Source organism: Marmota monax, unplaced genomic scaffold (genome assembly GCF_021218885.2).
Source record: "Marmota monax isolate L192 unplaced genomic scaffold, Marmota_monax_Labrador192_F-V1.1 WCK01_AAM20220418_F8-fsc00016, whole genome shotgun sequence".
NCBI lineage: Eukaryota > Metazoa > Chordata > Mammalia > Rodentia > Sciuridae > Marmota > Marmota monax.
The window spans coordinates 3,322,211-3,338,646 of record NW_026695209.1 but is presented as its reverse complement, the minus strand read 5'-3'; the positions used below and the strand labels follow the sequence as shown (position 1 = coordinate 3,338,646).

Below are 16,436 nucleotides of genomic sequence, written 5' to 3'. Positions count from 1 at the left end.
ACACGGTCTCACTAAATTGCCTAGGACCTCACTTAGTTGCTGAGGCTGGCCTTGAACTTGTGATCCTCCTGTCTCAAATACTTTATTATAACTATTAAAATTTCTATATTTTCATATAGAAATTCTGTAGAACTATTAATTAGTATCTTTGGAAACTTACAAGTGACAAATGACTTACATGTCATTTGTCATTAGGAATAAAAAAAGTTCTGCTTTAAGAAAAGTCACATTGGGGACTGGGGATGAGGCCCTGGGTTCAATCCCCAGTACTGCCCCCCCCCCCAAAAAAAAAAAGTTACATTACAAATAATTAATATTTTCATGCCCAGGTAGATACCCAGCATTTTTCTTTCAGTGTATGTCACACTGTAACAAGTATATGTGGCAACTTTCCTGCCAAAGATACTAACTACAACTTGAGAGGAAACCAAATTAAATTCTTTTCAAGACTCAATACTCATCAATAAAATGAAGGGAGAACTTTAAAAAACATTACCTCATTCACAATTCCAAACAGCAAATACTCCCCACCTCACCCCCGCCAAAAAAACCCCATAGTTCTCAGAATATGAAATTTGGTTTGCTTTTAGAGTTTCCTAAATAAAAACAGTGAGCATTGCTAATAAGTATAACCATATTAATATGTCACGTTCCTTACTTTTACCGCTCTCTACCCCTCATGCCCCAGGAAGTTCCTCTGTAACTTGGCAAAACTTCAAAAGGCACTTGTTATAGCCTCAGAGCTTCACTTCCACTGTTACAGATTCTAAAAGAGAAGAACTTAGCCGTTTTCAAGGCCGGGTTGGCTCTGACTATTGCTTCTGAGGGTACGAAACCTGCAGCTTCCCCTCTTTCCTTCCAGAAGACGAGCTTGTTTCTGCTCTGCACTGGCCTGAGGACAACAAGGTCCATGCTATAAAGAAGGTAAAGGCACAGACATACCACTATCTGCTCTCAAGGACAGGACAAACAGATTCATCTAAATGCCACCCAAACCAAAAGTAGAGACAAGTATGAGACAATACAGGCAGCTTGCAATTGCTGCTTCAAAGAAATAAGATTTAACTCATGCTTTTATGAGTACATGTACAAGAATAATAATTTGGATAAACAGATTAAATAGGCCATTTAAAATCTACTGCCTTAGGTCAATGCACCTGTCAACTGCCTAGCTTTGACCCTCTGACCACTTGTTTCATGCTCCAAACCCAAAAGGCTCTATGAATAGTTTTTTTTTTTTTTTTAATGCATACCAAGTCAACATTCCTTGGGCCAGGTCTCAAGGAATAATAATTTGGAATAGGCAAATATATTGATGTATGATTTTTATGAGATGTTACACCTCACCTTCTATGGTTTACTTTCTAAGGCAGCCTATAATGTATGTGACAGAAGAACTGTTACAAAGAATAATGGGGCTTACTTGGAGAATCCATTGCAAAATCTGTTTCTAAGCTTAACAGCAAGAGGCAAATTAACATTCCTTCCAAATTCTGTTTCACATGAAAACAAATTCATCTCATTCCCAGTTAAGTCTTTGTGGAAACATATTTTAAAATTGATCTCAATTTGGATTCATCTCCACATTCAGGAGGTAAACATCACTACTCTTCTCTCTCTCTCTCTCTCTTTTTTTAATGAACCTTGAAGGCAGCTGCTTGTGAAAAATAGAATAACCAGCCCTCGCTACCATCCAAAATCATTGGTTGTTCCCAAGACTCTACAAAAAATCAGGACACATCTGCTGTAGGGTTCCATGCCAGGATGCAGCCACTACTGTGGTCTGACTTCCCTCCCCAGTCATTTTTGCTATGGTTTCTAATTTGATTTTGTTTCAAATTACAGGGCCACACATTAAGAGTTGGTGAGTTGAGAAAATAACTTTAGAATGGCACTGTATCATCACAAGATCAGCAGAAGTGGGTGTGGGAGACCCTGCCTCTGGCTTTGTCCACTTGGTAGAGTCTCTCTCTCTCTCTCTCTCACACACACACACACACACACACACGCACATAAGGGATTAGAACAAAATAGACAAAAACTATTGAGGTGCCACAGTCCTCACAGTTTAAAAAGAAGTTCACAAGGAGATTCTCTGGAATCTCACTAAAACTTGGAGTAAAAGATGACAGTGTGCTATGTCAATTCTCCTGCTATTTCCAAATATTCACTCTACTGAATGGGGGGCCCAGGGTAGAATGATATCCTAGTGAATATCTGTTCTGGTAGTTGCAGTGCTGTTTACACTTCATTAATAATTATAATAGCAATATTCCCAAAATTAATTTACAGATCCAGTATAATCCCTAACTCTCCTCAACGCGAGGAGAAAATATACCTTAAAATTCAGACAGAAGTTCCAGATGCCCTTGTTTGTCAAAGTAATCTTGAAAAAGAAGGTGGCAAACGTAGTGGACTCATATTTGCTGATTTCAAAACTTACTACAAAGCTACAGTAACCAAAATAGCAGGGTAATACAATAAGAATGAGCACATAGATCAAAAGAATAGATTTGAAAGTAAGGAAACCTGTGGATAAATGAATTTGGCCAAAAGTGCAAACTTCATTCAATGGGGAAAGAATAGACTTTTTCAACAAATAGTTTTGGGACACGGACATTCAGATGCAAAAGAATAAAGCTGGACCCTGCTGGACAGGTAGTCAGTGACGGGTATGATTCAATTGCAGTGGTATCAACCTAAGACAGGAGGCTGACGCCTAAAGGTCAGTTTTCCGATGACGGGTAAGAACCATATGTTGAACTGGACAACCTACCAGGCACGGTCCTTAAGCCACAGGACCCCACACCTCACACCATATACAGAAATTAACTCCAAATGAATCAAAGGCTTAACTGGAATAGCTAAAACTATACAACTGTTAGGAGGAAATAGAGGCATGGATTTCTGTGACCTTAGATCAAGCAATGGTTTCTTCTATATAATTCCAAAGCAATAGCAACAAAACAAAGAGTTGATCAACTTAACTTCATAAAAATTTTAAAAATTTGCATGTCAAAAGGATACCACTAAGAAAGAGAAAAGATAATCTACAGAATGGGTAAAATATTTGCAAACTGTATTTGATAAGAGTTTAGTATCTAAAATATATAAAGAACTCTTGCAGCTCAACAATAAGAAGGCAAACAACCCAATTAATAAAGGGGCAAAGAATCTGAATGGTCATCACTTATTTGGATGGAACAAAATGACCCATAGCAAGCCACCAAAATGGCATGAGGAGGAAAAACACTGTTGATGTTTAATTCATTTAATAACTGCCAATGTCATTTGGAGCACAATAAACAAGATCAATATGCTATACTGAATTGTGTATATTAAGTCAGTAATTTGTCTAGCAGAATGGTAGATGGCAGAGACAGTGCTTTTTAAAAAGACAAGTCTTTTTGACATTCTTTCTTTCCAGAAAGTGTACTCCTTTTAAGTTTTGCTAAAAAGGATTGTCTCCTTCTTCCTTACTTTATTTCTTCTTTGTTTTGGTACTGAGGATTGAACCCAAGGCCTTACTCATGCTAGCTAAGCACTCTACCACTGAGCTATGTCTCCAGCTTTAGCACTGACTTGTTCTTTAAGAGTATTTTTGCCAGAATGGAAAACTATAAAAATTATTTAAGAAAACTGATATGTTGCTTGTCAACTTTTAAACATATATGCTATATTTATAGATTCCATATTTAAATTTGTAAGTTAGAAAAAAGAGTGCTCTTGCATAATATTGTATCTAAAATAGGCAGAGAGAACTAAGTGCTACTACCACTGAGCTACAGTAACCCCACCCCCTATCCCCCCATTTCAAAGACTGAAATGCTTCAGATGTAGGTTCATTCACTTGACATGCATTTTCATTTATAAAATGAGTGGTTCTACCTTGGAGGAGTAACTAGCTTGCTCAGAGCTAGGTACTGCTATTCAGCTAATGATACTGGGGAAAATACAACAAAGGCTCTGAGACTATAATAAAACCAATCAGGAAACATGCCTGTGGTTGCTTTGATACAAATAAATGTAATTTCCAAATGCTAAGTCAGCTGTAAAATCTACATACATTTAGAAGTCACCTGTTATGAAAAACAAAGAATGAGAACAGAACAAATCAGCCAGGTGGGGTGGCACACACCTTTAATCCCAGCAAGTGGGGAGGCTGAAGCAAGAGGATCACAGTTGGAGATCAGCCTCAGCAATTTAGTGAGACTGTCTCAAAATAAAAAGGGCTGGGTATGCAGTTCAATAGTAGAGCAGCACCCCTGGGTCCCTCCCTCGTATCAAACAAAAAACAAAACAACAATAGAATTAAGTCAATACCTCTCTTACTTTACGACTTCAAGAAATTCATTTCTTGATTTTTTTTTTTTTTTTTTTGTTGTTGTTACTAGGGATTGAACCCAGGGATGCTTAACCACTCAGCCACATCTCCAGCTATTTTTATTTTGAGACAGGGTCTCTCTAAGTTGCTGAGGGTCTCACTAGATTGCTGAGGCTGGTTTTGAACTTACAATCTTCTTGCCTCAGCCTCCCAAATTGCTGGGATTACAGGTGTGTGCCACCGTGCCTGGCTTCTTGATAGGTTCTTTATTGACTAACAATTACACATTAGGATACTTACAATTATCAATAGAATTTAAATGTTCTATTTTCTTGGACTGGGAAGTCCTGTAAATATTCTATGTTAAGCTTAATCTAGTTTAGACTCATTAGACCCCCAAATAGATAGGTTTATTAAGGATAGAAAATGGACACACTGTTTTTGAAATAAGCATGCTGCATTTTTCCTGAAGAGTAGAAAATTTTATCAAGAGGCCACAGTAAAACTGTAATAAAAAATAAGCGTATCTCATTAGAGAGAGTTTCTTGATTCCCTGCCACATCTCTCAATACCAACCCCATTAACTATGGATTTGTTTAGCCGGAGAGCCTTTCTGCATCTGGCTTATAATAATTCATGTTTTTATTAATTTTGAATGCTAAGAGAAAAAAATAAAACCAGGGTATGAAACAATTATGTCTTCCTTCCCCTTTCCTTCCTACTGCCTATCTCATAAATTGGTCATTATAGCATTCTGTAAAACAGCCGTCTCTGAATTGAGAGCTACAATATTTTTAGCCTTGAGGTAGCTGCAAAATGAAGCACTTTGATAAACCACATCAGCGCCAACAAAAAGAGAAGAACAGAACCCATTTTGCATCAATGTAAGGAAGATTACAAAGGGTGAAAAAATCCAGTCATTTTTAAACAACACAAAGATTGAGCTGAAGGTATTTTTCCGCCTTTTTGAAGGGTTAAAAGATGATTCAAGCAGAATATGGGCATTAGTGGGGGCCATGTTTTCATTAAAATAATGATTTTATCATTTGTTGAATGAAAAAATAAAGTCCTGAACAACTATTTAAAATAGATGAGGGAATTTCTCCCCTCTATAAACAGCACCTACAGCCTTTCTTAGCAGGAAAGCTTCATAATTTTTATGCAAATAATCGTTTCTTTTTTTTTTTTTTAAAAAGGAAAACATCAAGTAAAAAAATGAGCCTGGAAACTTGCAGATAATAACTCAAACAAAATTAACAAAAAATTCAAATAATAAAAGTTTAATCACTTTATGAAAAAAACAAATAGAGCAGTTTGAAAATTCACAGGGCAGTCAAATCAGACAACATAATTAATAATTGAGCTATAAGGTATGGGAACTGGGGAGATGACCAAATAGCACAGAGTCATAGTACAATATAGGACCGTGTTGTTGGAACTCTGCTTTACTCTCTGATATCTCTGCCAACCACATGCATGTTGTTGGCTTGATCAATTACCACAGCTCTGGAGAACAGAGTGGCTGAGCCGAGATTTGTTTTGTTCAAGACTTATGCTGGGTGCTAAGGAAGGAGGAGCACCGACCTTGCAGCCTGGGGCTTTGCTTCACGCTTATGGCTACAATTATTAACACCTACAAAGTACCAGGATCCCGGCTGAATCCTGAGGCAGATGACCAAGGCTTGGATGGCCCACAAGAGCTCCCGGAAAGGAGGATTCCCAGGTGGAAACAGAAACCAGTATAGATTACAGTACAGCAATAGAAGTGGTTACCCAGTGCTTTGGACACTGAGGTTATAAAGAAGAAAATTCAACCTTAGAGCCGACAACAGGTAGCAGAGAGATGTAAATTTGAGATTCTGAGAGACCCCAGCCTCAGTCCCACTTTCATCCTGTACTACTTGTGTGGACAAGTTCGTGGCCCCTCTGAGGTTCAGCTTCTTCAACTGCAAACAGGATATGATCACTGAATTCCCCAGGGTTGTCATTTGTCCATGGTTACATCTATGTGATGTACAAGAAAACCCTGCTTCAGGGGACACAGCCCAGTGCCAGTGGGCTTGGCTCTGTGAGAGGGGTGTAGAATGGCTGTCAGTCCTGACTCTTTCCCTAAATCTAAACATGATGGTCCTCCATGGTGAACTTTCATCAAGAACCTGGGCCACTGATATCCCAGACACTTAACTAGTTCACTATCTGGCTATCATCAAATGCCAGCATTTTCCCTTTCATTCCTGTGCAAATTTCATAAGTGTTTACAGGAGCATAAACGTTTCAGTTGAATCTTGAAAGATGCAACTTTTTAATCAAGGAAGCTTCATGTGAAGCAGTCATTTCTATTTCAGCAGGGAATCTGGTGGAAGAGAAAGAATTTGCATGGGAAGGGGCCCAGAGAAGGGGCAGTGTGCCCGGCTAGAGTCCATGAAAATGATGAGGACAGGAACTGATCTAAGGTAGTGGATGTGTAGAGCAAGGATTTCATGTGAAACTACAGGAATCGAAGGTAAGAGGACTTGGGGTTGTAGAAACCATGGGCGAGAGAGAGAAAGCCTTCATGGATAATGTTAGGCCAAATGGGGAGAACCCACAACAACAGAGGGTGTAAGCAAGTCAATCTGCAGAAGGACACATTGAGTTCTCTCCTATGCACACTGACTGGAGTTGTGAAGGCATGTGAGCTTCTGATGGCCAGGAAGGTGGCACTGGGACTCAGTAGACAGGCTATTTGTTGCTAGAACTATGGACCTGGGATTTACTGGAGTTATCAGAAAAGTAGGATTAGCAGAATGGGATGTCTCAGCGAAGCACAATTGGTTAAAAAGAGGCTGGGGCCAGAATTCACGAGCATGATTTTAACCATGTGCTCTAGTCATGATTTATTTATTTATTCTCACAAATTTGATTCCCACCTCCAACCACAGCCTTCTCTCTTTCTGGCATAGGAATTTTCTTCCTTTGATTTTCGCCAAAGAAGAAATCTAACTGGGAGCATCATTCAAGGAAGAAGATAGACCTAGTCACTACAGAAACAGATCCTGGAAGTTCCTTAGACAAGTGAAGCCCCTTCGTCCAGAAAGCACCTGGTGCCATTAGTTAATTCAAGTACTGTTAAGTCTCTCTACTTGACTGACTACAATAACCATCCTAATTGCCTCTGTTTATAAGCACAAACTTCTATACAAAAGGCATGCAATTGAGGTACTCTCATATCATGTTCTTTTGCCAGCAGCTCTGAAATTTTTAGTATCCTCCTTATTTGTACTGAATTGACTCTAAATCTAAAGCTTGATTATGAGAGAAATGGTAGAAAACACCAACTAGACTGATGACAAAGCATGAAATTAGAGACTGTAACAGTTTAAGATGTAAACTAGAAGAAATCTATGAATGAAGATCTTATTTAGAAAGGATGCAAACAAACAAACAAACAAACAAAAACCCACCAAAATTTGTATGACAGAGAATTAACATACCCCAAAGTAGAGAGTAAGATTAGGAACTCCCAAATACCACTCAGCACAAACAGTTACCCCCCAATCTTGTTTCATCTAAATCCTAGTTAAGAGTGCATTCTTTTAAAATATTCCTTCAAATAAAGAAAGACAGAGTCAACTGAGGTCAACTCAAAAAAGCTATTCTCCCCCAAAGAGTTCTCTTTCTTAGCTTTGGTATTAGAAGCTCAAAGGGTGCACAGGTCTAATTAATGGAAGTTCATTACTGCAAGCTTTTCTTTCTATAGGAAACAGCCATTACAAATGAAAGCACATAGGATTCCAAATTAAATATTAGAGAGAGAGAGAGGGAGAGAGAGAGAGAGAGGAGAGAAAAGAGAGAGGGGGAATATTATCTTTCAGGATTTGGTGACCAGTAGGTTTAGAATGAAACAAATATTTAAAAAATAATTTATTCTTGATCCTATTTAATAGCAGGGCCTCTTTCTTTCTTTGAAGAAAAGAAGAAAAAACCCTCCACGATTCTACTTATCTAAATATCCTTCCTATCACTGAGATCTGAAGTTTCCTGGGTTGCCCTATTCTTGGGCATTCTGCAACACTCCAGAATCTGAATCACCATCTGTTCCATGGAAATGTGATTCATTGGTGGCTCATGTTGTTCAGTAGTGTGTTGTCAAATGGCAAGTTCTAATATTTTAATTAGAAAGACCCACACATAATTACAGGTGCAAGTGGAGTAGGTCATCCACTTTCTAGATCTTTGTAATGGCTTATTCCTCTCTAGTCTGTTATCATCGACACCACCTTCAACTGAAGTCACACATGAAAAGAGGCTTGAGACAATCATAAGGTAGAAGTATATGCACCTAGAAGATTTTGGCTTCAGTTCATTAAGAATGTGATGAATTATTTGATTATTTGTCCCTTATCAAACTTTGCAGAGGAATTTCTTACATTTTATAAATAGTATTTTAAAAGTTCCTTTCTGATTTCTGTCCTACAAGTCTGTCAAAAAACAATATCCATTTCTTAAAGAAACTTAACAGAGTGAAAAATAAATTGGAAATTTGTGTTCTCAATTCAAGGGATAGACTGAAAACTGCATGGACTCGTGCTTGTAAGATCTTGCTCAATGCTAAGTTCCCCCTTCTGAACAGAGACTTAGAGGACACATTACAAGGTCTCTTTTGCAAGCGTGTAGCCTTAAGTGCATTTGATCCATCCACTAATACGTAGTATTGAACAGACCTGACATGTACCAAATACTTGACAGTAATACAAATAACATTTACAGGGCAGTTGTAAGTTAGAAAAGAAAAAGTAGAATAGTATTGGAATAAAATACAAAAAGCAAGCCAACTGCGATCTTGAGCAGGGACTTCACAGTAGAAATTACCATAGTGAACATATTCATCCACAGCAACATGGGTGTCCTAATTTCAGATGATAATGTGTACCTATTTTTCAAACTCAGTTAACAAGGAACAAGATTCTTTCTGGAGAAGGATACGCCAGAAACATACTGCCTATTTGCTGGTTATCTATGCACCAAATCTCTAGTACATATACATTTGAAAGATTTACCACCAGAATTATCACCCTTGTGTGTTTGTGAGATACTGGCATTTTGGAGCTTTTTGGAACATCATGTTATGCAATATACTTTGTTCCCTTTCCAAGAAAAAATCAGAAATGGGAGAACTTACTCATGTGAAATACTAAACGTGTTATCAGGAAAACTAGGGACAAAAAGACAGTGGCACACAATGCTAACTTCCTGGGTTTGATAACATACCAACTACAATTATGTAAGATGTCATCCCTGAGAAAACTGGGTAACAGATGCATGGACCTTCTCTATTATTTTTCCAACTCCTGATAGTATCATTATTTCAAAGTAAATTTAATAGTCCATGACCTTTTAAGTCCAAACAACAATGTGGTTTAAAGAACACTTGTGGTATTTTTGTCCCATCAAAGAGAGTTGTGATTTATTGAATACAACAATAACCTCAAGGTCAGAATGTCACAGTTTTTGTGTTTTGGCTATGCTACTTTGGATGCGTGGGACCCGAGAAGTAAGTTACTTAGATTGTAAGTCAGAGTGTTTTCATTTGTAAAATTGGGCTGTTATGTCACTCATAATGTTAGGGTGACAAAGGAAGTTTTTTTTTTTTTTTTTTTCCTTAATTGTAAAACAGCAAAGTTTAGTTAGGAGATAGTTACAAGACTGAATAAATTAGAAAATAATTGCTGACAAGTATACTACAATAAAAGTGGCTGATAGCTACATAAGTCTCTCATAGGTTAAGTTATATTCCTCCAATATTACACATGTGGAGAGTTAAGAAGTGGTACAGCAGTTGCAAAAGTGAGAAAGAACTCTAAGAGCTTCGTGGTAAAAGGCAATCAGCTCTTTTAACTTCCATGTATTCAAACACTGGTTCCTGATATGGAAGAACTCACTTCCCTGACTTCTTCTCCAGGGGAAGAGGTGTTTACATGCATGGGATCAGAAGAACAGCTCACTTACCAACTTCATCCTGAATCTCCTCAGCTACTGCAGGTACGTTGTAGAGCAGGGACAGAGACTGATTCATGCGCTCATAGATCACTCGGAGGTGTGTCATAACCTGCATTGAAGGATGACAAGACCAGGTGAACAATCTCTGGGATGGGGATGGTTATTTTCTTTATCAAGCCTTGCAGACAGATACAAACTTCCAAAACAAAACTAAGCAATGTGGCTGGAATATTTAACTAAAAGGGCATTTTTGCTTTTTTTTTTCTCCCATTTTTTTTTTTTTTGGTTGTTGTTGTTTTTTTGTTCTCTAACGTTTTAGCTTAGTTTGAAGACTTATCTTTAAATTTACCAGCATTCTGTATGCTTGGAAGAGTCGATTAAAAAGACCACCTGTGCCAACTCTGATTTCTAAGACTGAGGCTTCCTAAATAGCTTCTGATTTCCTAAATTTATTTCTTTGCAATTTCCTAATAGATGAGAAGATTTCAGTGTGTTTGGATATTTCGTGCTAAATATAGATAGTTTAAAATTATTCCATTTAAGGAAACAGAAAATGTCAGACTACCAGAGATAGATCCCCACTTTCAGTCTTTGGGAAGGAGGGAATATGAAACATTACAGGGCTTCATTCAAGCTCACATTTAATCTAAACCCTGTAGTTGCAATGAAGTTTATGATTGCCTGCCATGATTGAGTTGAGCCAATAGGACAGTTTTAGTTTCATTTTTTCATTTTCTTCATTTTAGTGGTCAGTTTTAAATGGTTCATGTTAAATGTTATCAGTGGCAGTGGATACCTAAGATTTTTATATTCCTGATTATTTGCAAGATGTCAAACCACATACTCGTCCCTGATTAGCTTTTACAATTTACCAGGCCTGAAAAGAGTTCTTGCCATTGAATCACAGACCATAGGGAATACCTGAAGATTCTACAGCCACACCCAAGAAACCAGAACTCCGGACTGTCAGAGCTACAGATGATTCCCATGAGCAGGGCTTACCTGGGACCGGATCTGAGCAGCTTTCTTGGGATCCACCATGCGCACATGCTCGAAATGCTTTAGGGTGTGCTGTCTGTCTTTCTGCTCGGCACGGACGTACTTCTTCAGCATGGTGAACACGTGACGAGGCTATTTGGGGGTGGAAATAAGAAAAATGTTTTCAACTTTGTGCAAAATATTATTTCTTTCACTGGCTTTTGGGTCAGAGGTCCCACTAATTCATCCCATGAAGGAATTCTCCTTTCTAAACACTTCTCCCAGTCCTTTATTAATGAGTAATTATTAATGAGTAATTAATTACTTTGGCCAGTTGTCATTTCTATAAGAGCATAACACACATGATGACTGTCTTCCTTAATCAACATTTTCTTTTCAAGTGTGCCTGTTCTTCTACAGGAGAACAGATTTTGGATCTGTCAGGTTTCAGTGAGGTCCCTCTCTTTTCCCACTCAAATATTCAGGGGTATATACAAGATGCATTCCTATTTGCACAGTGCTAAGAATAGACGTAATGCTGCACACACACACACACACACACACAAAATCCCAGCATCAGCAAAGTAAGAAAAACAATAGGCAATCTAACCACTACTCATTTCTAAGCCAAGGAATACCTGATAAGCTCTAAGAGACCTTGTAGTTTTTCAAGAGAAAGACCATTATTAAACTGTAGTTATTTTACTTTGAAATTTAATTAAGTTCTTGTTAAGCCATTAGAGTCTAATTCTTTCAACAACAATTAAGTTTCTTCTTAAGTGCTTCAATTTTTTTGGTAAATTGATTCCATTTTATTCTTATTCCACTTTTACATAAAAACATTCATCCTAATTAAAAACAAAAGGGCAGAGATTCCTTTGTCTTCAACAATTCTTCCATTGCTATGTGCATTCTATGTTGTGATTTTATAAAATGATTTGCTAAGACACAAATTTCTTCTTCATTAAAAAAATCACCTGTGAAAATTCATGGCAGGAATAGAACTGGGGCCATTTGAGCAAACTAGTGATTATTAACTGATGTGTCATGGGCATCTGGGAAAGCTGAAAGGTACTGAATTTACTCCCAGAGATAGTGGGTGGCCTACAGTGCTTTTCTTCTGTTACCCATATTCTACGGGACGTGCCTGTCCTTCCCTATTAACTTGGGTCTTCTTCTTGTCATCCCAGGTAGAATTTGGTGCCCTTTCTCTTTGCCACAAGAAAATACTGTGCAAATCTCCACTGTTGCATTTAGTATAATCTGTTAAATTTGTTATGTTTCTGGCTGCCTTCTTCAATGTGAGATCCATGGGGCCAGATGGGATCTCACTCTTTTGCTCTACTTGGAACCCCAACCATCAGTGCCAACCCAGAAGGTGCTCTGTACTTGCCTGTTCATGCCTGACACAGAGGCCTTGTGCCTATACTTAAGAAAACAAATACACACATTTAATAGGAACAAAACAAATCTGTGCTCATCTGCCTGATTTATTCCTTGTTTTCTTAGAAGAAATGTGACTATCCTTAATTCCAAGACAGATAGACATCACAGATTGAAATACAGTTTTTGGCAGAATATCATTACAATTCTCATATGTACTGTGAAATATGGTTGAATCTACAAATGGAGAATGACCTTTCAAATATCAGAAGAAATGTAGAAAAAGAAATAATTGATAAGCTATTTTTATAAAATATATATTTGAACGAAGATAGGGTTATACAAGCTAACTAAAAAATCCTTGAAACATCAGAGTTAAAGGCTGACTATTTTGGACTGCGTGGGCTATTGTATATACAGGATTGTACTATCAAGATGCTACATAACCTTGATGCTTGCTTGTTTTCAACCATCAAGGCTTTAAAAAAAATCCCTCTAGTCCTATTGTAATTCTCCTTTCAAGGTTGGAGACAGAAAGGGCTACACTCATTGCTTTTATCCATGCTATTCCTGCCCGTCCTCACAGATGCAGCTGACCAGCATATTGTGCTTCCTCAAGATGTTCTATTCCATTTTTTCTCTCTGAAAAAAAGATGTATTACTTTGGAGAAAATTTTTTTTCTTGTATGAGTTCAAATATGAAAAAGCACTTAAATTAAAATGTAAGGATTGTTTTTCAATGTCACTATTTCCCCCTTCAAGTTAGCCACCTGTACATTGCTGGTGGGACTGCAAACTTGCTGGTGGGACTGCAAACTGGTGCGGCCAATCTGGAAAGCAGTATGGAGACTCCTGGGAAAGCTGGGAATGGAACCACCATTTGACCCAGCTATTGCCCTTCTTGGACTTTTCCCTGAAGACCTTAAAAGAGCGTACTACAGGGATACTGCTACATCGATGTTCATAGCAGCACAATTCACAATTGCTAGACTGTGGAACCAACCCAGATGCCCTTCAATAGATGAATGGATAAAAAAAATGTGGCATTTATACACCATGGAGTATTACGCAGCACTAAAAAATGACAAAATCATAGAATTTGCAGGGAAATGGATGGCACTAGAGCAGATTATGCTTAGTGAAGCTAGCCAATCCCTAAAAAACAAATACCAAATGTCTTCTTTGATACAATGAGAGCAACTAAGAACAGAGCAGGGAGGAAGAGCAGGAAGAAAAGATTAACATTAAACAGATACATGAGGTGGGATGGAAAGGGAGAGAAAAGGGAAATTGCATGGTAATGGAGGGAGACCCTCATTGTTATACAAAATTACATATAAGAGGTTGTGAGGGGAATGGGAAAATAAACAAGGAGAGATATGAATTACAGTGGATGGGGTAGAGAGAGAAGATGGGAGGGGAGGGAGGGGGGATGGTAGAGGATAGGAAAGGTAGCAGAATACAACAGTTACTAATAGGGCATTATGTAAAAATGTGGATGTGTAACCGATGTGATTCTGCAATCTGTATTTGGGGTAAAATTGGGAGTTCATAACCAACTTGAATCTAATGTATGAAATATGATATGTCAAGAGCTTTATAATGTTTTGAACAACCAATAAAAAAAAATTAAAAAAAAAAAAAAGTTAGCCACCTACGAATGTTTCCACAAGGCATTTTTTCCCTGAAAGAATTGTTATCAACAAGCCAGTGCCCCAGACTGGCCTTAGTGTTATTATCATCTCAGTTTGCAGAATGGGGAGTGGTCATTTGTGTGAACATTTGGTCTCCCCTTTATCTTCTTCTACCAGCACAAACAGCACACGCTCTCATTTGCTAATTATTAATGTTACAATATCTCTTTCTTTCTTTTTTTTTTGGGGGGGGGTGGGGAAAATTGAACCAGGAGTGCTCTACCATTGAGCTATACCCCAGCTCTTTTTATTTTTTATTTAGAGATAGGGTTTTCACTAAATTGTCCAGTTGGCTTAGCACTTGAGATCCTCTTGCCTCAGCCTCTGGAGTCTCTGTGATTATAGGTGTGTGCCACTGTGCCCAGTGTAGACAAGAGTACCCTTTAGAGAGGAAGCACTTGAAGATGAAAAACACTGTGTGTCAGTTACCCAACATAATGCTTGGTCCACCCCAGGTATTCAATACGTACTTCTTCTATTCAGTCCTTGGCTCCAACCCCTACTCCCTTATTTCTTCTAAGTAGTAACAGTTCAATATTTGTTGACTGTCTCTGAAGGAGACAGTGTTTGAACTGGTGTGTACATGGCAACTCATTCCAGCTTTGTGACAGACAGCTGCTTTCTCTACCTTACAGATGAGGCATGCAGACCTAAGGGACTGAAGCTGAGGTTACACAGGCTGCAGGCTAGCCCATGGGGATACAGCTGGTCAGTGCTCTAGCAGGAATAGTCCAGACCAGCTGCCCAAGCCTCTTTCTCTGACCATTATGTGATCTTCCCTTTCAACAAGATTTTGCCACGGACCAAGCTAAAGACACTTCACAAATTAACTCACTGACTTGACAAAGAAATTTCTGGATCGTTAGGAAAAAGTGCACTCCAAAAGTCCTTGCCTGACTTTCTAGTTCTTATAAGCCCATAGACAGGAGTCCTGCCCCGCCTTATCCATAGACCCCAGTGGATGCCTGAAACCTCAACTAGTATTAGACCCTAATGTATACTATGTTTTTTCCTATCATACAATCTATGATAAAGTTTAGTTATAAATTAGTTATGGTAAGAGATTAACAATAGTTAATAATAAAATAAAAGGTATTTAAAACTTATGAAGTTTATTTCTGGAATTTTCCATTTAATATTTTTCAGACCAAAGTTGATTCAGGTTACTGAAATCACAGAAAAAAGTAACCATGCAAAGGATTATAGTAATATCCTTTTGGAACACACTGATATCAGCTCTCTTAATTGTGCTGAAGTGTCAGATTTAGCTTGTTCAATCTCTCATTTTCTGTTCTCGGTTTTTGGCACTTGGCTATTCTTTAGCAAATGCATCAGAAGTGGGGTGGAGCAGCATAGGACTGTCCTCCGTTAATCTGATTAGAGGATTACTAGAAAATGATTCAAGGTATTAGTTAAAAGTTATGCTTTTGTGACACTCAAGGGTTCTAGTGCTAAATTCATCCTTATCTTCTTAATAGAAGACAGATAATTAAATGGTGAATGTGCTCACTTGTTTTCAATCGCTTATCTCACTTAATGCTGCCATTTCTTTATATGCTTCAGAAATATATTACTAACTTTCTCTCCCAAAATCCCCAGAGCTTGATAATGAAACGGTAGCATATCAGGCTGTGAGGATCCCCCAGGCCTCAGCTCCTGCATGGTAATGAGCCCTGTGAGCCCAGATAAGCTCTGACCTCACCATGTGTATGTGAGCACAGAGACACACTGTGTGTCTAACTACACAAATACAAGCTTTTTCTTCCTATGCCTACCTGATAATAAGCAAAGGCTGGGGATAATAATTCAGGAAGACTTTTGAACATCTCTCAAGAAATGCATTGCAGGATTTGGATTGGTTGCTTTGACCATGTAAACACATTTATTTCTAGGAATCATGCTTTGAAATGAAAAACAAAAAACAAAACACAAACCAAAAAAACTGGATTAGCTCCTATGTTGGATAAATCAAACTAAATGAAATAGTGGTTGATCCTGCACCTCAAAAATGAACAATGTCTTTAGTTAAGAAAAGGAACAGGTTAACATGTTCCTGTACTTCTATATTTTCATTTACT

At 38.0% G+C, this 16,436-nt stretch overlaps 1 protein-coding gene across 6 annotated transcripts in view; it reads right to left on the bottom strand.

The window, feature by feature from the left end:
* Positions 1 to 16,436, bottom strand: part of App (amyloid beta precursor protein) — a 242,250-nt gene that overhangs the window by 48,587 nt on the left and 177,227 nt on the right. For all 6 annotated transcript variants that reach the window (XM_046430448.2, XM_046430449.2, XM_046430450.2 and 3 more), the window contains 2 exons: positions 11,306 to 11,434; positions 10,313 to 10,412 (listed from right to left, as the gene is read on the bottom strand). In XM_046430448.2, the coding sequence (XP_046286404.1) occupies positions 10,313 to 10,412; positions 11,306 to 11,434 (229 nt within the window). The remainder of the gene's footprint in view (positions 1 to 10,312; positions 10,413 to 11,305; positions 11,435 to 16,436) is intronic.